At 45.1% G+C, this 25,726-nt stretch overlaps 1 protein-coding gene across 1 annotated transcript in view; it reads right to left on the bottom strand.

Annotated features, from left to right (window-relative positions):
• The window catches only part of MAOB (monoamine oxidase B), a 98,268-nt gene extending 73,585 nt beyond the window's left edge, over positions 1 to 24,683 (bottom strand). Inside the window, 1 exon segment of the mRNA XM_047715219.1 lies at positions 24,498 to 24,683. Coding sequence (XP_047571175.1) covers positions 24,498 to 24,543 — 46 coding nt within the window. The 5' untranslated portion in view covers positions 24,544 to 24,683.
• Between the last annotated feature and the right edge of the window lie 1,043 nt (positions 24,684 to 25,726).

Genomic DNA, 25,726 nt, shown 5'->3' with positions numbered 1-25,726 from the left:
GATAGGTTGAAAGCTTTTCAGGTCCGGCCAAAACCCAGCTTGTGGCCTGATGAAAGTCTTAACAGAAAGCCAAAATAAGCTGGCAGTGTTTGAGAAGATAAGGCCTCAGAATGAACGCAGATGAAATTACTTATATGTTGATTAGATTTAATCCTTTTCAGGGAAAATTCCAGTCTAAATCTTGGTGAGAAATCCTGCATTCAATTGTCAGAGTCACTATGAGAAGAGCACCCGTCACATGAAAATTAACATTGGTGCAAAGATTTACAGAAAAACAAAATATCTGTTGCTTTTTGGGAAAATTATTTCGGGGGTGTCTGTAACTGGGATCCAGTTTCCCATTCATTTTAGGAGATCTGCTCAGTTACCCCAAATCAAAAACAAATTCAGGCACTTTCAGCCAGATTCCATGTTGAGGGGTGCACCCCAACCCCTGCTAATCCAATTGCCTTAATTCCTTACGTTAAATTGTTTCATATTACTCTCAAAAAAAAGGAAATGTTACTCTTTCTGCAAAATTAAACATCTCTCATATTCTGTGTCTGCTATTAGTTAGATGATCAAATTTATCCCCTTCTTCAAACCTCAACTTCCTCTGTAAAAAGGTATAAAAATATTTATCCCCTACCTCACTGAGTAGTTGTGAAAAGAAATTAAGGCAAAATATGTAAGGTATTCAGCCCATCGCCTGTTGCATGGTAAATACCCAACAATGTCTCTTCAGGGAATGAATAGGTCCAGCATCTTTGGGAAGTACTTGGCTTTGAAATTGGAAGAATTAAGACCCAGCCCTTGGTCTCTGAGACACTGTAGTCTTGGGCAAGGAACTTCTGAATTCCTCCTAATTTCAGTTTCTAAAACAGGATGATACCTCGCAGGAGTTGATGCAAAGACGGTGTGGGCAAAATTACTTGCATATTCTGGGCCTGCTATTGCTATGGGGTGATAGGCAGGCTGGGCTTGGAAACTGGTTATGCCTCTACTTCTCCTTCCCTTCCTTCGCCCTACAAACACTGACTGACCCTGAAGGCTTTTTATAACATCTCATCAACTTCTGATTCAGTAAAGATGATTTATCTATAAACCATGTCTTACAATATTAGTATAACCTCCTAGGTTTTAATATTTCTTCAAACTGTGCAGCACACACACACAAAATGACCTTAAACTACCTTCTTTTCAACCTGTAACAAAGCAACTGGATAAATTATATCAGGAGCTGGATGAATGTGCACTGACCGCAGCAGAGAGGAGGGAAAGCGATTTTTCTTTCTCTGTTGATAACATTTTTATCACGCACCTAGTGCAATCTAAGCAGTATCTTTTGATTAATCATCACCAGAAATAATATTTGAACATCTCTTAGCTAATATTAAGACCGCTGTATTTGACAGATCCCTTCTTGCAATTCAATGAACAATTTGACAGATCCCTTCATGTAACTCAATAAACGATGCCTTTGAACTTCAGGTATACTTTCCCACTGTCCAAAATGGCTATTTCATACCTTTTCTTTAACTCCCTACATGGCACCATCCACCCCAGCCCTTTGCAGCTGATGACTCTGTTTCATTTTTTATTGAACTCGTTCATCTTTCACAACAAATGCGCGCAGACACTTTCGCCTGTGTCTCTCTGCGCTACTTTACCTCTTATGCCTTAAATGAGCGGCTTCTTAAGGGAGCCTACCCTCCCCCACTCTGGATCCTGTTCCCTCCTGGATTTGCTCCCCTGCTCCTGTACTTCTCCCACTCCCTCTAGCCTGGATCACAGTCATTAGGGCACAAACCTGCTCTGGTATCTCCCATCTTCAAAATACCTGTGACCCAACATCTCCTCTTGCCTATAACCCTTCCCTTCTGCACTTCTGCAAAGAGTTCTTTACACCCATTGTCTGTTTTTCCGCACCTGACTCTGGTCAGGCCCTCATCCCTACCATTCCTCCTAGACTGTTCTTGTCAAGGCCACCACTGATTTTCCTATTGCCAAATCCAATTGGTCAAGTCTCTGTCCTCAAATCACCGGTTCTCTTTGCAGCTTCTGATCTCGTCCTTCTTGACCCACTGTCTTCACTTTGCATCTGGGCCAAACACTTCCTTGAATTTCTTTCTCTCTGACTCATTGCTCCTGCTCAGATCTTTTGCTGGATCCTTCTCTTTTCAGCCTCTAAATGCTGGAGGAGCACCAGAACTCAGTTCTTGGATCTCTCTTTTTTTTTTTAAACATAGCTAGGTAGGGGCACCTAGGGGGCTCAGTGGGTTAAGTGTCTGCCTTTGGCTCAGGTCTTGAGCCCAGGGTCCTGGGATCGAGTCCCGCATCAGGCTTCTTGCTCAGCGGGGAGTCTGCTTCTCCCTCTCCTCCCTTTTCATGCTCTCTCGCTCTTTCTCACTATCTCTGTCTCTCTCAAATAAATAAATAACATCTTTAAAAAAAAAAAAAAAAAAGCATTCCCGGGTGATCTCACTTAATCCCATAGCCTTGAACCTTTAAGTTTGATATATAAATTGTCTACTTCATAGTGCCTTCAGCTATTTCATAATCATCTCAAACTTAACATAGCCCAAACAGAGCTCGAGTCCCCTCCCCCAAACTGGTTCTTTTCCAGACTTTTCCATTTCAGTAATGGTACTACAATGCCCTCAGTTGTTCGGGCCAAAAATTCAAGAATCGGGCTCGTATCTTTCTTTACCTGACCATCCCACCCTCTGATCACCCACTGGTCAATTCTACCTGAATACAACTGTTTCTTAGCACCCCCCCCACTACCGCCTTGGTGTAAGATGATGTCACTTCTCCTCTGGACTACTGTGATAACCTTGCAACTGCTTCCACTCCTACTTCTCTTATTTCCCAATTTACAAAGCACAGAATATCTTATAAAACAACATCAAATTCATGACACCTCCCTGTTTCAAATCTGCCAGTGACTTACATTGCAAAGAGGTGATCCTGGCATGACTTCACTTACAAGACCCTGGAGGACCTCATCCCCGCCTACCTATCTCGTCATACTACCCTTGGCTCGTGCCACTCCAGCCATATTGATTTTCTTTCCGCTTTTTGAACATGTCAGACTTGTTCATAACATAGGGGCTTTGCACTGACTGTTCCCATCTCCTGTAATATTCTTCCCCCAGATATTTACATGTTCAACATCTCGTGTCTCGGCTTCTACCTGACCTCTAAGGCAGAGGCATTCCTTGACTCTGCTCCATCACTCCCTCTATCTTATTTTTCATGGACTACTTACCCCTGCTGGTACTTTGTATGTATGTATGTGGGTAGGTATGTATTATGTATGTATTATGTATGTAAGTAGGTAGTATTTATTGGATTGATTGATTCATTGCTACTTATCGTGTGACCTTCTTCACTGGATTATAACCTCTGTGAGGACAGGGATCTTACTTCTATTGTTTCCTGTTTTATCCCCAGCATCTGGGAGAATACCCTGCATGTAGGTCTCCTCAAGAAATAATGGTTATTGGTGGGAAAGAACTCAGACAAGTCAATGAGCTCATTTGCGAAGGATGAAGAAGGGCTCATTTCACAAAGGACTTACTCCAGTGGCTTCATCAGAATGCATTTCTACACAAAAACTGATGTAGCACAGGGACGCCTAGGTGGCTCAGTTGGCTAAGCCCCTGCCTCCAGCTCAGGTCACAATCCCAGGGTCTTGGGATTAAGCCCTGAGTTGGGCTCCTTGCTCAGCAGAGAGTCTGCTTCTCCCTCTCCTCCCTGCTTGTGCTCTCTCTCTGTCTCTCTCTCTCTTTCAAATAAATAAAAGCGTTTAGTAGCAGATTTTAAATCTGGAAAGCTATGCTGTCATGTCATGCTTTTCTGTACGCCTTCATTCCTCTGAATTTCTGTTTGATTCCGTGAGTCCTAACTTCCGGGGTTCCTTTCTCTGTATAGATCTTTGTGACAGTGTCTCCACATTCATTCTTAGCTCTGTGTCTTACAAGGCCCATATCCACCCCCCAATTCCTTCTGTCTCTCCTAATGAACCCAAACACAATGCCAGTGTTTATTTATCTTCCTGTATGTTGATGTGGCCAAAAGTGTACAGACATTTGCATGTGACCTTAGTATGGGTGAGTTTTGAAACCACCGACCTCCCCCAGAGTTACTTAAAAGTTGTTAAATCACCACACAAACTTTACATAGAATAATACCACAAGGAAAACATGTTCAAGAAAGTTTCCTTATTGGATTAGGCCATTTTAATTACAGTATCAGAATCACCGTGTGGCTAGTGGCCATAGCCCTTGGGTGTGAGATCTCTGCACTAAAAGGGGTTGAGGGGCTCACAGAGGACTACATGCATTACAAGGGCATCATGAGCATTTCAACCTCTTGGCTAAAATGTTTCTAGTATTAGTTGCCTATCTGTTCAGAAACAGAAACACCAGCTCATTCAAAAAGAAGAATGGATTCCACCCCATATTCTAACCACAAGTCAAGAAAAAAACTGAACTGGGGATGGTTGGGTGACTCAGTGAGTTCAGCATCTGTCTTCGAGGGGCACCTGGGTGGCTCAGTGGGTTAAAGCCTCTGCCTTTGGCTCAGGTCATGATCCCAGGGTCCTGGGATCGAGCCCCGCATCGGGCTCTCTGCTTAGCAGGGAGTCTGCTTCCCCCGCTCTCTCTGCCTGCCTCTCTGCCTACTTGTGATCTCTGTCTGTCAAATAAATAAAATCTTTAAAAAAAATCTGTCTTCGGCTCAGATCGTGATCCCAGAATCCTGGGATCGACCCCACCTTGGGCTCCCTGCTCACTGGGGAGCCTGCTTCTCCCTCCACCTCTGCTGCTCCCCCTGCTTGTGTGCTCACTCGCTCTCTCTCTCTCTGTGTCAAATAAATAAATAAATAAAATCTTCAAAAAATTTTGAACTAAAGATAGCCCTCCCAGAAAATATCATTGAATAATAGACCTAAGAAGAATTTTCAACTTGACTAGTAATTAAAAAAGAAAAACAACCATTTTCAGCTCTCAGTTTAAAACACTGAGAAATACCATTTTTGCTCTCAGTTTGCAAGACTGAAAAAAAAAGAAGGCTATGATATTAAATGCTACCAACAATGTGATGGAAAAATTCTGGCTGAAATAATCACTGGTAAAACAGTTGAGAAAAACAATTTGGCAAAAGCCTGAAACTGTCCATTTCTTTAAACCAGAAACTGTTACTCCATGATTCAACTCTAAGAAATAATATCACACATAGAAAAATTATTATTCCACAGATCTTTAGTGCCATGTCATTTATAATAACTCACATGTAATATGTAATGTCCAATAATCTCATATTGGTTAAGTAAGTTATGACACACCTATTCGATATTAATTAAATTATGTTCAGAAAGATTGCAATATTGTGAAAAATGCTTGTGTTTTTATATCAGGCGAGAGATATAAAATTGTGTCTGTAATATGACTATCAATATAAATGTGTGGCACAGGTGTGCACACACACACACACACACATAGAGAAAACAAATGCACAAAAAAAGGCTGGAAGAGGGGCACCTCGGTGGCTCAGTGGGTTAAAGCCTCTGCCTTCGGCTCGGGTCATGATCCCGGGGTCCTGGGATCGGGCCCCGCATCTGGCTCTCTGCTCCGTGGGGAGCCTGCTTCCTCCTCTCTCTCTGCCTACCTGAGATCTCTCTCTGTCAAATAAATAAATAAAATCTTAAAAAAAAAAAAAAAGGCTGGAAGAAAATACACCAAACTTCTAAGAACAGTTGTTTTGTTTTGTTTTAAGTAGGTTCAATGCCCGGTGTGGAGCCCAGCGTGGGGCTTGAATGCATGACCGTGAGATCAAGATCTGAGCTGAAATCAAGAGTTGGACACTTAACCCACTGAGCCACCCAGGTGCCCCAAGAGGGGTTGTTTTGGGTGCTAGGACTTAAAAAATGAAATTATTCATCCAGATAATTCATCCAGAAGTAGTATAAAAAATAATTTATTTAGTCATGAGCTCATGCAAGTAGTTTTATTTACTAGACTACTGCCAGGATTCGCTGCATAAATGGTTTACTTTTGTTATAAATTTATACTTCTTAGAGACCTAAAATAAAGCAGAGTCACATAATTGCCTAAACTGTCTATAAATCACATCTATCTTCCTTCATATTGCCACTAACCCTCTGGATTTCAGAAAAAAAATTCTATGCAGGCCCATTGATAGAATTGTTTTCGCAAGGTCAACTGTATATCAAACCAAATAAAAATAAAATGAACTACATGCTATTTATATAATTTACTTCAATTACAACCGAATGATCGGATTGGGGAAGGGAGAGAAGGATGTACATTATTTTTTCAAAACTTGGGAGCTGTTTCCCTTAATTGCTTTTTCTTTCAACACCACCAATACATCTTTATTAAATTGTTCTGTGAAATTTGGAACTTAATAACATTATTTATATTGCGCTTTCTAAACTGATGAATGCAATGTAATTATTGTTCAACAATTAAGGGATTGAATTTGGCATCCTGATCTGTAACTCCAGGCTCACCGGCCACCTCACACTTCTCTTCTCAACTAATATTCATACCTTGCCCCACTAGAAAGCTCTGAAAAGATAATTGGTCAAGTCATTAAAAGAAGATTTCGGCAATTATGTTTAGCCAACACAGAGAGATGGCTTTAGAATTTAGATCTTGTTGACTAAAAGTGTTCACAAATAATGTCAATTTCTCCTTAAATTGCCATAACAACTGTGGTCCATCTTTTTTTTTAAAGATTTTATTTATTTATTTGACAGAGAGAGATCACAAGTAGATGGAGAGGCAGGCAGAGAGAGAGAGAGGGAAGCAGGATCTCCGCTGAGCAGAGAACCCGATGCGGGACTCAATCCCAGGACCCTGAGATCATGACCTGAGCCGAAGGCAGCGGCTCAACCCACTGAGCCACCCAGGCGCCCTGCTGTGGCCCATCTTAAACAGGGAGTTTTTCCTCTGTGATTCAGTTTATTTCTTTTAAGATTTTATTTATTTATTTGAGAGAGAAAGAGCGAGTGAGCATGAGCAGAGGGGAGAGGGAGAGGGAGAAGCAGACTCCCTTCTAAGCAAGGAACCGGATGCGGGACTTGATCTCAGGACCCTGAGATCGTGACCTGAGCCAAAGACAGATGCTTAACCGACTGAACCATCCAGGCATCCCTGGGGTTCAGTTTACATGATGGGCCTACTCAGAGGGGCAGAAAAGCAGACGCCATGGAAACGTTGCCATAAAAGTACCGAAAGCTTAAAACTGGGAAAATTTATTGGCACTCTCAGGCATTAACTTTTTGCTGAAAGTTCAGTGAGAATAGTCAGAGAACAGTCTCTTTTCTGAGAACAATGAGCCACATGCATTACCAACAACCTGCCAACCAGCAAACAAAAACTTCACGATGAACATAACAGTATATGGCCGCCTCATTTTCAGTATTCCAGTTTTCACTGCAGGCCACCCTTCTGCTTTCTATTTTAAAAGGCTTCCCTGATCTGAAACCCTTGGAAACAAAGACATTTCAGAACTTCAATTATTTTCAGATTTTAGAGAGACAACCCAGTACAGAGACATATATTATGGGACAGTCCTAGTGACAGCTGCGACAACCGCTTTGAAATCACCCGATCATGTCTGCGGTCAAACATATGACTAAAAGCAAACACGACACATCAGTTCTGGCCAGGTTTTGCTGAAAGCTCGAGAGAACAGTTTCAGTTTTCAGTGTTCTGGGCATGTGGGCAGCGCAGATAAGGAACTGTGCTCTAAAGCATGGTAGATTTGAGAACTAGCTGCCTTCAGATAAGTGCTGAGGACCCGGATGTCGAAAACGGGACACGAAAACTCAGGGCAAGTAAGGACAACCCCTTCATGAAAAAGATAATTTCCTACAACTAGGTGGTTTAATACTTGTATGATGGGTTGAGTAGACACCCATCATAAAAATCGTATTGCAGTAATTCCGAAGAGGTGGGTAACACAGAAAGATACAAATGCAATTTAAAACCAAAGTTGTTCATGTAGTTCTTAAGGAAAGAGTCAATAAACAAATTAATACTGACTGTGAATCCATCAGGTAGAAGCACCGTCCAACGTGGTGTGGGAGACAGAGTGCCTGCCCTCCTGGGCCTTACAGTTGGGAGGACAGAAAAGGTGTAAAACCAGATGCCATGGGAGAGTAGAACTGGGGAGCACAGTGTAGTTTGCACAAGGTTGTCAGATATGGAGATCTTAAAAAAACGAGGTTTGTTTTTTTTTTTAAGATTTTATTTACTTGAGAAAGAGAGTGAGAGAGAGCACAGGAGTTGTGCGGAGAAGGGGAGAGGGTAGACGGAGAAGCAGACACCCCACTGAGCAGGGACACTGATGTGGGGCTCCATCTCAGGACCCAAGGATCATGACCTGAGTCAAAGGCAGACGCTTAACCGATGGAGCCACCCAGGCGTCCCCAAAAATGAGTTTTAAAGTAAGTTCTGAAAGATGGTCAAGAGTCACCAAAGTGGCCGGTGGGGGGAGCCTGAGATGGATTATTTGAGGACTTGCCACCTGTGGGCTGGTGTGGTTGCAGAGCCAAGACAAGACACTGGTGGCCGAAGATGTTTCTGAGGTAGGCAGGGGTCAGGCCTCTGGTGTCTGCACCACAGCCATCATTCTGGACTTAATCCTGGAAGCCACTAAAGGGTCTGAATCAGAGGAGGAACTCATGAGATTTATATTTTAGAAAGATTGCCCTGCCAGGAGAACAATCTGGAAGGATATATGCCAAAATATTAGTAAGAGTCACCTCAGGAGGGTTAGGATGGGGTGAAGGCCAACAGATAATTAGCTTTGTCTTTGAACAACTTCATTTGCCTCGCTTCTGGCCATAAACACTTTTTGTGGCTTAAAAATATTAAAAGTTGAATTTTTTTCCTCATTAAAACCAAATTATTCTTCCTTTAGTGTAAGAATGGATTGGGTAGATACACCCCGAAGACATTTTGCTAAGTGAAATGAGCCATATGTAAAAGGACAAATACTGTATGATTCCATTCATATGAAGTTCCCCAAGTAGTCAAATTCGGGGGGCCGGGGGGCAGAAAGCAGAATGAGGGCTGCTAGGGATTAAGGAGAGCAAGGAATGGGGAATCTATGTTTAATGGGGACAGGACATCAGTTTAGGGTGATGACAAAAATTCTGGGGAGGGATGGCAGTGATGGCTGTACAACAATGTGGATGTCCTTAATGTGGCTGAACACATCAACCTTAAGAACCTTAAGATACGGGATTGAGCCCCGTATCAGGCTCCTTGCTCAGCAGGGAGCCTGCTTCTCCCTCTCCCTCTGCCTCTCCCCCTGCTTGTGTGCTCTCTCTCTCCCTCTCTCTCTCTCTCAAATAAATAAATAAAATCTTAAAAAAGAAAAGAAAAGAAATGATATCTTCAAATGTCCAGTTAATACAGAGCATAATAAGCTGAAAAATCTTTCCTTAGATTGTGGGCACTACTCTGGAAAACACTAAAAGTTGAATAAGTGTTTATAGGGGCCAAATACCCTGAATCATTCTGTACCACAAAGCTCAGATACCAAAGATGTAGCCAACGATATCCAGCCAGACAAATAACAGTGTGAGAGAAATAGAAGCTCTCAACCTGTGTTTCCTTTCCTCATCTCTTTCCGACCTTTCACTTAATGTAAAATTACACAGATCGAAAGACTGCACATATCACCTTATAAGAAGCATGGATTTGTTGAGAACAAAAAATCTAATATTGATTTTCTCATGTGTACAAGAATTACATGCAACCAAGGACCTTGAGAAATACCAGTCAAATATTATTACTACGCTTTGCATCTATGTTTTTTGTTTGTTCTTCGCCCATACCTGCAATTATTTTAGCAGCAATTGAATAAGATCCCACTTTTGCAAGTTATTTGCAGATGTCCCTTCTCATCATCACTATAGCTTTCCTAATATTTGAAAAATATTAAAATGATGCCAAGAGTTTGTATACAGAACGCATGGTTTGAGGACAGGCTTAAATTCTAAGTGCTCACATTTTTTTTTTTCAAGCCCTGTTTTCAAAGAAAAAGGATACATACATCTTAGCCCTCATGTATATATCTTCACCGGAAACTTAAATTCACTAATGCTTTTACTTTTAAAGACTGGTTTTAAACTTATTCCCCAGCGATCCTGAAACCCGCAAATTCCTTCCAAAGGAATTCATCCAGAAGGAAGGGGACCAGATTTAAAAGACAGGTTTCCTGAAACATACCTTTTAAAGAACACGGGAGGAGGAAAAAAAAATGGTCATTTTCACCAGCTTTTCAGAGTTTTTGTTCGCCAACTAAAACCCAGGAATAAAGCAAGCCCAAGTCCCAAACGATTTTTCTTCTGCACACAAACTGTTTTTGCTTCCCCTGCCACACCTTAGAGTCATCTTAACCTCTTTGTACTTTTCCCCATTTCTCAGACGTGTCTGCTGGAAGCTCAATATTGCGGACCGGCAGACTGATTTATCTACAGAAAACTCATTTTCCCCTTGGACACATTCTCCACGATAACAGAGAGAAAGGAACAAGAGGAGAAAAGCAGATCACAGGCAGTGTACTTTGGATGTTCTGCGTTTTATCAACTAGGACCATGTGATTTCCTTTCAGACTCTGACCACAGCTGTGTGCAGCCCGATTTCCGATGAAATAAAAGGCATGTATGATATTTCATCCTTCAGGAGGCCAAAAAGATCATACCACCTATGAGTAAGCCTGAAAAAAATTAGCAGATGACACAGCACCTGGAAACCAAGAGCGGAGTCATCTCAGCATCCATTCTGACTTTGGCCCAAAGGTGAGCTCTGTAAAGGTACACAGGAGGCATCCTTTATCTAAAAAGGATTTTTTTTTTTTTTTTGGTATGCGCAAGCCAACAATGAAAAGGCACAGGAAATGTAATTTCACCTCATTTCTTGCGTATGTGCGTGTGTCTAAGCTGGAACGCTTTCTGGATGTTCATTCCTGGCATCTAGCACATAGAAGGCACTCGTTCATGTTTTCTAGATGAAAGGCTAACAACAGGCACACAGAAAAAGCTTGGCCTGCTACCAGCCAAGATGTGAGGTAAACAGCAATATATAAGGGGCTACATCACAGGATTAGACACTAGCCTATGATTTCCTTTACAGATATCTCCATAAGTAAAGTGTTTTGTCTTTTTCAATCAGAGAACAGAATCCTCAAAGTGTTAATATCATCGTAATACTAACGGTCTAGCTCTAGTTTGGCTTGTTGGGGCATGGGAAGAACAGGATCTTTATCTCTCTCTCTTTCTCTCTCTCACTACTCTTAAATCATCTGTTCAAGTGCACAGAGGATAGAACTTTGGACATGCCAACTCAAAATATTATAACTCATTTAAATGCTATTAGCGGTCATTTCCAAGAAGTATAGTCAAAAGGTTACCTGTCAAAATCCTACAACACACGCCTTCATGATCACGATCTTCCTAGTTCATTTGTTTTTCTAGTTCATTTGTCAGATCCCTCTATTAACGAATGTCCTTTGACCAAAGCCCGCCAACCTGTTAACCTCGCCACTCAAACGCTACCGACCAGCTCCCTCACTTTCTCCCTCAACCATCTTGGATTCTGTTGCCCACGTCTACAACCACTTTTAGTATCTTCAATTCCCTGTGAGAAATCCTATGCAAAGCTGCATAAAACAGTAGCAAGATTATGGGAAGAAGAGGGGTATGCACCAACAGTACTATTTTGCTAAGAACCCAGAATCTAGGGGTGCCTGGCGGGGGGGGCTTAGTCGTTAAGCACCTGCCTTCAGCTCAGGTCATGATCCCAGGGTCCTGGGATCGAGCCCCGAATTGGGCTGCCTGTTCAGTAGGGCGCCTGCTTCTCCCTCTCCCACTCCCCCTTCTTGTGTTCCCTCTCTCTCTCTCTCTCTCTGTCAAATAAATAAATAAAATCTTAAAAAAAAAAAAGAACCCAGAATCTGTGCTGGACCCAATATGGTAGCCCAGGATAGATGGACAGTCCATGACCTTGTATGTCTCGTCCTCACAGATTATGGTTGTTTGTTCCTTATTTATCCCTTGGCTACACTGCCACAGATGATTTCAAATCAGCCCAGAGTGGTAAGAGAATTACATCCCCTGGAGTTTGTTGGGGCCAACATAAAGGTCACCCTCCACTCTCCACCCTGTTCTGGGGGCACAGGGCACCTAAAAGATCCAGAACTGATGGGGCTCAGCACTCTCCCTGGGCCTCTGCTCCAACTGACACAAACTTCATGGTTAGAAAGTCTTGTGATGGACAGAACGAAAATACGTCCAGCTCTTGTCTGTCTAGGTTAGGGTCCAGAGCCGGCAGGCTCTGAGGCAGATCTACACATAGGAACTTCATCAGGGTTCAACAGGTGTCAAGAAGTAAGAGGAGCAGGACAGAGGGCTGAACTGAGATGCAGTCACAACGGAGGCCTCAGTCAATCCCACAGGGAGCTCCAGAGCTGAGAGGGCCCATCAGAGTTGTCCTGAAGTGAGGCAAGGGGTCCAGGCCTCTGTATCCCCGCATCTGTTGCAGGGTGCCCCCAAAGGAAGGGGTATGCTCTTGGGTGAGTTGGCTCCCCTCAGTCAAGGGCAATTTCCACAGAGGGACTCCACAGTGAACCAGCAGGCGGCCAGCCCCCTCAGCAGGTGGGGGAATAACTGCCCTAAAGGGGGTTTAGGCAGCCACCACGCTGCCATTTTAGGGCCAACAACAAGAAGAGCGAAACTGAAATTTCAATGGCCTGTGTATATTAGAGCACAGATTTAAATTTCAACCACGTGGAGCTATACTTTAAGGGAAAATATTTGAATTGGCCAATTAACTTTCCAGTAAATCCTCTCACTAAATATTTGTTCAGGTTCTTTGAGGCCCTGAGGTGACGCTTTCATCCTCCTCTCCTCTCTGGAGATGAACCTATCTTTCTCAGCAAACCCCCCCCCCAGCATTCACCTGTGTGGGGCTGTATGTGTCTCCCTCTGCTTGGCGTAGCCCTCAAAGATGGAAACCTGTATTACCCATCTGTCTATTCCAACGCCGGCCCAATGCTTGGTAAATACGGCATTTGATAAGCATTTATTGAATAAATGAATTCATCAAGGAATGAGCAAATTTGACTTCTTTTTCTCCCTGGCAGAAACAATAGGATGGGAAAACACATTTGATGAAATGAGGAGCTCATGTGCGTGTACACCTTTGTACTTATCATCAGTGCTTAACAAGGGCTGTTTGATTTTAACTAACTGGCATAGCTTGAAAGGGCTATTTTGAAACAGTCAACTGTATCTTACAGGACTTCCAAATAAACTAAAATCTAGCACAGACTGGAATGCAAACTAGAAAGGACAATAAAATGTAAAACATGAAACAGCTGTGTGATCCTCTTATAAAAAACTGGACAAAGGCTATACCCATGTCTTATCTAGATGGGTAAAAATAATCATAGAAAATGATTTGTTACAGGGCTGTTTCCTTTTCTGCACTGAAGCACAAGAGAATGATCTAATTAGTGATGTCAAACTTCTAGATGCGGGGCGCCTGGGTGGCTCAGTGGGTTAAAGCCTCTGAGCCGAAGGGCTCAGGTCATGATCCCAGGGTCCTGGGATCGAGCCCCACATCGGGATCTCTGCTCAGTGGGGAGCCTGCTTCCTCCTCTCTCTCTGCCTGCCTCTCTGCCTACTTGTGATCTCTGTCAAATAAATGAATAAAATCTTTTAAAAAAACCTTCTAGATACATGGGATAAATAGTGTCCAAAAAACTTGGAAGTACTATAAAAAAATATGATAATGGTGGGCATAAAGTACTCATTGCAAAAAAACAGTTGCAGAGAGTAAAATTTACTTGCCACTACTGAAATTTTACAAATCTGAAGACATTTGTACTCTCTAGTCCCTACATCTTCATTAAGTGACAACTACAAACTGGGGAAGGACCACGGCTTTCTCTGTATTGTGCTGGAGTGGGGACAGTTGTTGGTTGCCTGTTGAAGTAACTAAGAAGCCCATTATTACAATTCCACCCTAAAGTAAACTGGTAAAATTTTCTTGGGAATGACAATTTTGCGATAATTATTAAAGGCCCTCAAAGGATCCCCATTATTTATTTCTAGAAACTTCCTAAAGAAATAATCAGAATTATGCACAATGGTTTAGGTATAAAGATGTTCATAATAGCATTGTTTGAAATAGCAGAAGTTTGGAAATGCAAATCTTCAGCAATAGGACAGTTGAGTAAATAAATACAATCCTATGAAGAAATATAATAAAGTAACCAAGACCTTATGGGAAAAGAGCAGTTAAGACATGATTAAGCAGTGGTGTTATTATTTACTAAAAAACAAACAGATCCAATAGGTGACATGAAAAAAAATATATATAGGTGGTGTTAGTTAACAGTGGTATTTCTGGTGGGGATCAATTATGGGTGATTTTCATTTTCCTTTTGTCCTTTTCTGCAATTTACAGATGTTCATAGTAAATATGTATTATTTCTATAATTCATGTTATTAAAAAATGTTCCCATGTCGCAAAAAAAAAATACCTTAATCTATAAATCACCAAGAAAAAAATGTGATTTCATCGTTCTTTTTTTCCTTTTTTTGTGATTTCCTTTTTGTTGTTTTTTTTTTTTTTTAAAGGTAGGGAATGTGCTCTCATGCTTGAGTGGAGCGGGGGAGAAAAGGAAGAGGGAGAGATAGAATCTTCTTTTTTTAAGATTTATTTATTTGAGAGAGAGAGACTGTGTGCATGTGCAAGCAGGGGGAGGGGCAGAGGGAAAGGGAAACAAGCAGACTCCCTGCTGTGTGGGGCTCAATCTCAGGACCCTGGCATAATGACCCGAGCCAGAATCAAGAGTTATGCTCAACTGACTGAGCTACCACCCAGGCATCCCTGTGATTTCATCTTTCATTTACATCAATAGCCTTTCTTCTTAAAATTTTTGAGGGAGGGGCTCCTGGGTGGTTCAGTTGGTTAAGCATCTGCCTTCAACTCAGGTCATGATCCCAGAGTCCCGGGATCGAGCCCCACACCATGCTCCCTGCTCAGCGGGGAGTTTGCTTCTCCCTCTGCCCCTTACCCCACTCTCATGCTCTCTCTCTCTCCCAAATAAATAAATGAAATCTTTAAAAAATTTTAAAAACATTTTTGAGGGTATTCTGGGTATTAAGTTATTTGCTTATTAATTCTTTACTTTATCTTAAATCATACCAAAAAAGGGCCCTGCTGAACAACAAAAGCTTTTCCCAAGAGCTCGCTGTTTTAATGTAGAAAACCGAAAAACAACCCAAAGCAGCGAGATGGAATTAAAGACAAAATTATAAAGACACAGTTAAAGACAGAAACACAACTGGAATCACAGGAATAAAAAAGTAGCTTCATGGGACACCTGGGTGGCTCAGTCGGTTAAGCCACTGCCTTCAGCTCAGGTCATGATCCCAGGGTCCTGGGATCGAGTCCCGCATCCGGCTCCTTGCTTAGCAGGGAGCCTGCTCTCTCTCCGCCTCTGCCTGCCACTCTGCCTGCTTATGCACTCTCTCCCTCATTCTCTCTCTCTGACAAATAAATAAATAAAATCTTTTTTTTTAACATTTTATTTATTTATTTGAGAGAGAGAGAGACAGTGAGAGAGAGCACGCATAAGTGAGGAGAAGGTCAGAGGGAGAAGCAGACTCCCGGTGGAGCTGGGAGCCTGATGCGGGACTCGATCCCGGGACTCCAGGATCATGACCTGAGCCAAAGGCAGTCGCTTAACCAACTGAGCCACCCAGGTGCCCATAAATAAAATCTTTAAAAAAAAAAGTAGCTCCAACTCCAAAGCATGAGGTCAAGATTCCAAATTCAACATCAAAGAATCATTGGAAATGTTTGAGTTCTAAACCAAAAGGGGAGTGGTTATTCACGCTGGCAGGACAGCAAATCAAATTAAGGACCTAGCAGGACACTTTCCTCATTGCTCAATTCTGATAAATGTTGAGGAGGATGTGGCCAGAGTCAAAAACGTCCTACAGAAGAGATGACGAACATCAGGTCAAGAGCTTAACCTTCTGACACAACGTGGAAATTAACTAGAACATGCCACTTACGATACCATTAAACAGGGACCATGGTAACCTCACTAACATTTGAAAGGTCATTCCTACCTGAAGGTACTTTCTGATTTTGCCCTTTCTCTCACAAAACAGTAGGTTTCAGTGACAACTTTGACATAACAAATAGGATGAACTATTCACTTTGTGTTTGAGACTGCCTAAGACGTGTGTTACTGAGTAAGCGGGGTCACAGCCATTGGGCAGAAAACTCTTTAATTTTTTTTTTGAAAAAGAGGGAAATTTTAAATATGGTCATGTCCTTCAACTCCAGTTATAAAACCTCCGAAGGAAAACATGAATTACTATTTTTGTAATACTTCTGGGATCAAGACCAGCAACCGGCTCGGTGCTCAGTACAAAGTCTGAGGTGGAGTCTTCTAGACTGTTCCCTCTCCCTCTGCTTCTCCCCTGCTCGTGTTCTCTCTCTCTCTCCCTAAAATAAATAAAATCTCTTTAAAAAAAAAATACCACCCGTTGACTTGTAAAAATGGTAGAGTTAACACTTACTGACCCTTCCAGGAGTTAGTCCCAGGGCTCTCACTCCACTTTATAAACAAGGATCTGGAGCCTCTGGGGAAGTAGGTAATAACCCAAGCTACACAGTTAGGGACAGGGGGAGGATTTGAACCAAAGCCCTAGGCCCCCAGAGTCCTTGCATTTAACTTCTGGGTTACCCTGCTTCCTCAAGAAGGTGAAAGGTTTACTCCATTTTTTTCTGTAGGTTTCTAGCTGTGGGGTGTACCTTCTCTGGGTCCAAAGCCTGGGAGGACCCATGAGCCTGATGGAGGGATTCTACCAATGTGATTCCATTTTGGGGAGCTAGAGCGGGCATACTTCCTTACTAAACACCAGAGATGGGAACATAAAGCACACAAAGTGCTGGATTTTGAGCAGCCTATGGTCAGATGAGGGGTCACAGATGCTTAAACAGGTCAGTGAAATTAAAACCGATAAGACTCTAAGTAAAATAGTCATTAAATCCAAAGATGAACCTGGTTAGTGGTAGTTCTGATACAGGGTCACCAGCAACTGTACACATTTCATTTGTCCCAGGGGCTGAATGACATCTGCCATGAGACTATGGTCTTGTCACCTGTAATAATTTAATGGTCACTAACCTTTTTTTTATTTTTTAGCGAGAGAGAAAGCATCACGGGTTGGTTGGGCAGAGGGAGAGGAAGAGAGAGAATCTTAAGCAGGCTCCACACTGAGCACAGAGCCCGACACAGGACTCAATCTCACCAGCCTGAGATCATGACCCAAGCCAAAATTGAGCGAGACGCATAACCAACTGAACCACCCAGGTGCCCCAAGAGTCACTAATTTTAAATGTTATTCAAACTGTAGAAGTACAATTTCCATAATCATCAGTCAAACACATATGCATATAAAGTGTGAGTCTTGACAAGAATAAAGAAATGTACTAGCATATCGAAACTTGGCGATGACATACTAGTTAATCATTACAGATATCTGGAAAAGTAACAGTTGGCCTGAAAACATTTTCTGAGCTTTACTGTGTCAAAGGAACATGGGAAATGGGAGTTGGGTCCAAATGTTAGAGAAATAAGTTAAAACTAAATGAGCTCTTCATGTTCATAGGATAAATTTGACCAGAGGGACCATTCCAGTGTCCTGGGATCGAGCCCAGTGTCGGGCTCCCTGCTTGCAGGGAAACTGCTTCTCCCTCTCCTCCCTGCCCATGCTCTCTTTCTACTTCTCTCTCTCTCTCTCTCTCAAATAAATAAATAAATAAGTAAAATCTTTTTTAAAAATGCAGGAGGGGCACCGGGGTGCCTCGGTTAAGGTGCTGCCTTCGGCTCAGGTCATGATCCCAGGGTCCTGGGATTGAGCCCCACATTGGGCTCCCTGCTTGGCGGGGAGCCTGCTTCTCCCTCTCCCTCTGCTTGCCACTCCCCTTGCTTGTGTGCGCTCTCTCTCTTTCCCTCTGTCAAATAAATGAAATCTTTTTTAAAAAATGCAGGAATCACCGAAGCAGCTGATTTTCAGTTACCAGCTGTAGTGTTTTAAAAACCAATTTGGATGACCTTCGTTATCGGCAGCATTGCTAAAATCTTCTCGATGTGCATATCTCTGGAGCCACAGGAGCATGAACAAATGATGTGGAAACACATCCCAAGTTCATGTTACACAGGAAGTGGACCGCTCTGATGATGGGCGAAGATTAACAGACCAGAACTAGCTGCTTCTGCAAGGACATTTTCACCCGGCAGCGGAAGAAATCAAACAAGGAAACAAATGTCGAAATGAACAATGGGGGGCTGATCTTAACATCAACGTCCGCCGGGCACCAAATGCATGAGAAGTGTTCAGAAAACAGACATGCGTTCTGCAGTCAGAATTTCTCACGCTTTTCCCTCTTCAATATATTTTCAAAGTCATTAGAGTTTAAGCTTTTTCTTCAAATTTTGCTGCCGGCTTTCTTATATCATCTGTGTGAGTAAATCATGTACAAGCCAAGAAAGCAGGGCGGGGAGGCAGCATCCCTAGACGGGATGATAGTCCATGAATCTGTGCGTGTGTGTGTGTGTGTGTGTGTGTGTGTGTGTGTGAGACTGCACGCCCAGCCACTAACTGTTCCCTCAACCCGAAGTTTGACAGTGGAGTCAGCTGGCACGGTGCCATTTCAGACCCATCTGTGGTCAGTGGCCATTTGTCAGCCTGATGAACAATAGTAGCCAGTGTCCACTGTGTGCTTGCCAGATGCCAAGCCCTGTGCCTGCATTTTCTCAATTAATCCTTTCCACCGCTTTGCGAAGGGAATACCATTCTTATCCCTCTCCTCTGGATGAGAAAACCAAGACCTGGGAAGGTTACCGATGTCTCTCAAGGTGGCACAGCTAATTCGTGGTAGAACCAAGGCAGACGCTGCGCTCTTAACCTTAGGCTCTAGCACTGCCCAGTAGAACAAGGGTGGGTTGGGAGAGGGGGATGGGCTAGACCTCACAGTCCTGCCAGATGCAAAGGAAATTGCTGCCACGGATAATGGCCAAGCCGAGCCTGAAACCTGGAGGATACAGAAGGATTTAGAAATGGCGCTTCTGGAGTGCCTGGGTGGCTCAGTGGGTTAAGCCTCTACCTTCGGCTCACGTGATGATCCCAGGGTCCTGGGATCGAGCCCCGCATCGGGCTCTCTGCTTAGCAGAGAGCCTGCTTCCCCCTCTCTCTCTGCCTGCCTCTCTGCCTACTTGTGATCTCTCTGTCTGTCAAATAAATAAAGAAAATCTTTTAAAAAAAAAGAAGAAATCGCACTTCTCGTGGCACCTGGCTCTGCCCACGTGGCCCATCCGGCAGGCCCCTCCCACCAATGTGCCCCATGTACTAGAACCAAGCAGGAGGTACAAGGCTTTGGTGTTCTTAACCTTCACAGAGCTTCTGGAAAAAGTCAAACTCCTCAAGCCTTGCCCAGCATGAGGATGGCACTCGAAATGTCAGCTCTTTGTTATTATTTATTTTTTTTTAAAGATTTTATTTATTTATTTGTCAGAGAGAGTGAGCACAGGCAGACAGAGTGGCAGGCAGAGACAGAGGGAGAAGCAGACTCCCTGCTGAGCAAGGAGCCCGATGTAGGACTCGATCCCTGGGAGGAAGGCAAAGGCTTTAACCCACTGAGCCACCCAGGTGCCCCTTACTTATTATTAATAAGCAATTAATCCTTTTGTGAATCAATAGTATTTGCATGTATTATTCATACACTTGTGATTATAAGGGAGACAGGAGTCAGGTGGTTGGAAATGAGGCCCGGGTCAGAATCTGAATAACAGCCAGGCTAGTCAGTGGCTGGTACCCAGATCTGGGGCTGCCGAAGTTTCTCCTGATGACGAATACAGAGAGTCCCAGAGCCTGACGTGAGCCTGAGCTCTGGAGGCCCCTCACTGGAGGGAGTAAAGGGATGGGGTGGGACAGGAGGGGACCGCAATCAGGCAGGTCCCTCCTGATGCCCGCCCCTGCTGCCATCTTATAAAAGCTGCAAGGCAAGAAAAATTATTAGTGTGTGAACAGGAGGAAGTGATCACACCGAAATGCCTGCTTCTCCTCCCACAGACTGAAAAATCCTAGCGGCTCATCAAGGGTCTATTTTCCAAAAAGCATAAACTGAAGCCATAATGGCCAGCAGGTACATTCTTTTGAATCCTAGCAACAACCTCCTCTTACCAATAAAGGCATTAAGAGTCTGATGTAGAAGATGAGGCCGCGGAAGAGCAGGAGGAGTAATGGGACTTTTATGGTGACACAGTAGGGAAGGATAGGAAATAGGATCCGTAATGGGTCTGTTTGACCCTAAAGTGTCTATTGTTATCACATTGCCATACTGGCTCTCTCTGGAGCCTCTCTTTGACAGGGATCGACAGTTTGCCGAGTACTTCTAGATCATTACTACCTTTCAGAGCATTCAGAGGGGTTCTAGGAGCCCAGCGATGTCCTCCACCTTTCTTCATCAAAGGCGAAGATGAAGTTTTACCATTAACACACATGCCGCATCTGCCTACAGCATCCCTCAACTTATGATCCCCCCGTGGGCCATCTCTGACAGGCCCTGCCCAGGCCGGGCCCACCAGTCCATAGCAGGCTTGCTCTCCTGGCCCACAAAGATCACCAGCCAGGCTGCTCCGACCATCGCAGGATCTCAGCCGAGTACCAACCAACCTCAGATGGTTGACTCTCCTCTCAAGCCTGGCAAAGACATCCTCCTTTCTGCTTAGAACTTCCTTTTTTTTTTTTTCCCAGCTTTTATTTTGAGGACTGAGCAAGAGCCATTCCAGATTGGCAAAAGATAAGTTTCCATGGTTTCACCAACCCAAACACTGAAACTGAGACTCAGAACAAGAAACAGTATGCTGCCCTCCAGCTCCATGTGGGAAACGCTGTTATTCTGTCAAAACTCCAGAGATCACGTGCCTCTTGGGCAAAGGAGGTCTCAGGAGGTATGCCTTTCTAGGCCACGCACGTTTCTCAAGAAGCTAGTCCACAACTGCCCCAGAATTTTTCACCCATCAAAAAAGAAAGTTGCATATTAACCAGCTGCCTCTCCCACACATCTGTGTTTATCCTAAAGGGAGCAATTAAAACTTGCTGATGGCTTAAAAAACTATCAGAGAGCTAGCAAAAAGTCCCAAGTCTAATAATTAACACAATTTAAAAACCCAGAGTCAAATTCAGGCATTTCTAAACATCCATCACTGTGGCAGTCACCTACTAATTCTAAAATTCTGATTTGATCCCTTCTCCCACCCTCCCATGTGATTTGGTGGGAAGTCCAAAAAGGTTTGGTAGTCAGTGAATGTGAGTTTCACGTGAGTTTTGGGGCCAATCAATTGCTGCTTTGTCCTGTAAAGTTAAAGGTCTCCTCCCTGGGCTCCAGGGGCTCACAGCCCCAGTGGAGGGGAAAGTGAGCCATTACAAACTCCTGGAAAGGAACAAGGGGGCAGGGGAGAGTAAAACAGAGGCATCTAATCCAATCTGGGGGGATTCGGGAGGGCAGTCCTGGGAGATGATATCTTAGCCAGGATGTGAGGTTAACTGTCTTTCAGCATCTGTTTTCTCCTCAAACTACAGAGAATGACTGAAACTTTCCTCCCTTCCACCCCCGCCCCACTTCCAGCCTGTCCTGAACTTCCTCCCTATTCTCTCTTGGTTCCATTCATTTCATTTGCTTCAGTGGTTTCAGTTAAACCTTCACCGCCATGCTCATCAGTGAGCCCAACTTCTTCCCTGCATCCCACCTGCTAGACATCTCTCCCCAGTGTCCTCTGGGCCCCTACGAAACCTGCTCTTCCCCTTCACACCCCTCTTCTTGCTAATACCATCACCATATCCCTCTCACTTGACACACATCACTCTGTGAATGAAAAACCCTCAGTGGTCATTCATTGACCACACAAAGAACTAAACTTGCTTGGTTTGAGGTACCAGCCTCCCCACAATTCATCCCACCAGACCCCACCCCCGCAACTCTCCACACTGAAGTTCACAAGGCTTCCTAAGCACGCTACCATATTCTTTCACATATTTGTGTTTTTATATCAGCTGTTCCTTAGCTCAAACTGCTTTCTGCCGGTAGTCTCCAGCTGAACCCTTATTCATCCTTTAAGGCCTGCTTCAAATGTCACCCTCTCTGTCAAGTCTGCCCAGATTTTTCTCAGGCAGAGTTTGACATTCTCTCCAATCACCTTCCCTGGGACTTTGTGCCTATAGCACTGAAGCATCTTATCAGAGGTCATGAGTATTCACTGATCAGGACACGTTTCTCACGTGTCTCCCACGTTAGCTACTGAATGTCCCTGGGGCAACACCCCTGTCTAATTCGTCTTTTATTCCTTTCGGGATAGGATGTGGAACAGGAAGTAAGAAGTCATTACATGAATGAATAATGAATTAATGAATGGATTCCTCTTGTGGCATGTACCATTTTTGACCCTGAATAGTCTTTATTTCGGTATCTCATCTCCCTTCCTAGATGGACAAGTCTTCCAGGGCAAAAGCAAGCTATGACTAATCAGCATTGCCCTCGTGTAGCAGATAAAGCAACTGAGTGAAGTCCTTGGAGCCCTGCTTTCTTGGTTTCCAGAACAATGCCTATTCCATGCACTGTTCTTGAGAAAACGCAGATCTATTCACTTGTCCCCTCTTTTGAGAGTTTGAGGGTGAAGGCAGAGGTTCACCACTGTTTGCAAAAAGAGCCAAACCCTTGTCTACTCTTCCTGAATGCGTCCAACATGACTAATCTGAGTGATCTTGAAGGTCTGGCGTATGAATCAGAAAGGGCAAAATAAGGGGGGAGGCGCAGAATAGAAAAATCTGAATCCATTAGACTCGGGGCAAAAACAGGACTTTGGGGGCCTGGCAAGAAAACCTTCAGCTTCTGTAAGATGGGATGTTATGCAAGGCAGCAGCCAAAAGCACTGAATAATATTTTCTAAAGCACCTAGGTAGATATGCTTTTAAAGTCCATGTTCCTAGAGGAGATAAGATGCCAAAAATACTGAAGGGAAACAGAATCAATATAGCCTTGACCCACCTTAGCACGCCACTGTGCCTAGGCATCTGTGGGCCTGCGGCACCCGACACAATGCCTGGCATGAGTGAGCTCAGGAGGGCCCCACAAACAGAAGTGGTAGCCTGAGATCTGACCCAGAGGTGAGGAGGGGTAGAGTGGAGGGAGCAGCACGGGACCAGAATCAGCACCCGGCATCCAAGGCCCTGGTTTATTCATCAGGTACCTCTATCCTGCCCACACCCGGGGAGCAAGGGCCAAGCCTGCTCCTGAGACCTGGCCAGGGCGAATGTTGGCCAACACACCCATGGTTTGGGGAAGTGTCCTAATTACTTCACAGCCACCAGGAGACCCTGGGGTTTGGGCCAAATTATCTGCAGGGGTCTGTTAGGCTGCTCTAGGAGTACTGCTTATTCCCACTAACCCCACCCCATAATAGTCTACCCTCCTCAGAGTTTCCCCACTGACCCCATCCCTCCCTTTGGCTTTTGTGCACTGTCGCATCCCCGTGTCTCAGAGGGTGGTATCTGTCCCCAACCCTCCATATAGGCTAGGCAGAGTCAAATTTCTCCATTCCAGCCCTGTTGGCCTTGTTCACCCAGCTTCTTAATCCTGCTCTAAGGGGGTGGCGGGGAAGAGGTGGTGAGAGGAGAAGAGCTCTTTGCCCCAAAGTCCCGGCTGCCCCCGGGAGACCCATGACAATCACAGAAACACAAAGAAGCAGGCTCGGGATCATCATTTTGTTTTGTTTTGTTGTTTTTGGGTTTGTTTGGGGGGTTTTTTTGTCTTTGTTTTTGTTTTTTTTTGACAATCGCTCGCCCCAGGGTCCAACCCCTGCTTTCGAAACCAGGAGCTGTTCAAGCGCGTTTGCCCGCGACCAAGAACTACAACACGTTGTGGCGCACACCTGCTTCCAGCGAAGGCGCAGAGCGCCCAGGCCAGGTTGGAGCAAAGGATTGACCTTTGCTTGGAAAAAGTGACGGCCCTTGGCGTCGCCCCCTAGTAGAAATCTCTCATCTGCCGGCCCCCTTTCTCCTCGCCTCTAAAATTCTCCCAAGCGCAGGCCTGGCAGCTTTCGCAGGGAGAAGTTCAAAGCCTGGCCCCAGCCTTTCCACAGACTTTCTGCCCCCGCTTCTGTCTGGGACCGCACCATATCCCGCCGGCGAGGGAGGATCTTGCGCGGAGCTCGGGACACGCGAAATGCCCGCCGGGGCGCGGAGAGTCTTGGGGTGAGGGTCCGGGACCAGCCTCCGTCCCAAGGCCCTAGGCCCTTGGACGTTAGCCGCCCGCGCGCCACCCCCCGCCCCCCAGGCGGCCACCTGTCCGGGCGCGGGAGGAAGGAGGGCCGCCGCCGCGACTGACCTGAGATGCCGCCCCCCACCACGACCACGTCGCATTTGCGGCTCATGGCGTTCGCCTCGCTCTGGGCCTCCCGGGTGCCCGCTGCTCGGCAGTCTAGGTCTCGGCCCCCGCCCGCCACGCTGCTACCCCAGCGCAGTAGCGCCGCCGCCCAGCGGCTATATCGCCCGCCCCGGGCCCCGCCGCCGAGCCCCGCCCCCGCCCGCAGCTCCGCCGCCCAGACCTGGGGAGGGCGGGCGCCGAGGGCGGAGAGATCTCCTGGTGCCTGCACGTGGGACGGCGGAGGGGGGTGCGGGGGGACCTCCCTGGGGGCCCTCAGCCCCAGCCTCCTGCACAGTCTGTATTTCCCCATCAGCCTTCCTAGTGTGCTTTGGAGCTCCGGGGGTGGGGTGGGGTGCGGGGCGCTGGGAGGGTGGCCCGTGGGGATGGCTTCCTCCGGCCCCCTACCTGGTCCCCCAATAGAGCAATACAAATAATAGCGGGTATTCACAGAGCGCTTTCCAGATCCCAGGCACCACATTAAGCGCTTTACGTGCATGATTCCGGTTAAGCCTTCCAACAACCCATTTTACAGATGAGGACAGCGAGATAAAAGCAGTGAGGAGCGAAGGCAAGGTTAAAAAAAAAAAAAAGCCAGAAGGAAAAAAAGTAAAAGGCGCGGTGGTTCTGAGACCCACTTTGATCCACCGCGCGGTGCTATCACTATCCTGGGAAGGATTCCCAGCCCCTCTCATCGTGCTTCCCCTACCCCTCACCCCTGCCCTCGTGCCCGCAATGAACTCAGCAAGAGTGAAGCAGCGAGCAGAGTTATTTGTGGCCCTAGGATGTGCATCTGAGGACCCTGGCTTTGCCAAACATAGGGATGATTCGACAATATTAAAGGTGTTTAAGCTGAGATGGCCCAAGAAAACAGACGTGTATTTCTTCAGGAGACTTGGAAAGTCACCTTTCAAAAAGTGGAAAGGAGCAATGTAGGGTGGCTTTTCAGGAAATAATTGTGTGAAGTGCTTCTGTTCAGGGTAGGGGAGTTGTGGGACTGGAGGTGGGAAGGGGAAGGGGCTGCTGGCTCCAGGTCTGGTGAACTCTGAGGCAAACCTCCACCTCATTCCACCCCAGTCCGTGTATCCACCTGCTACCAAAGCATTCTGAGCTTCTGCCGCCCTCAGACTAGAAGATGGGTTGGGCATGTCTGTGACTAAGTCACCTGTGGCAGAAGTCTTGATCCTGCTCTG

The sequence above is a fragment of the Lutra lutra genome, chromosome X, assembly GCF_902655055.1.
Source record: "Lutra lutra chromosome X, mLutLut1.2, whole genome shotgun sequence".
Lineage (NCBI taxonomy): Eukaryota > Metazoa > Chordata > Mammalia > Carnivora > Mustelidae > Lutra > Lutra lutra.
The sequence above is the reverse complement of the archived record's forward strand: the minus strand, read 5'-3'. Positions and strand labels throughout refer to the sequence as shown.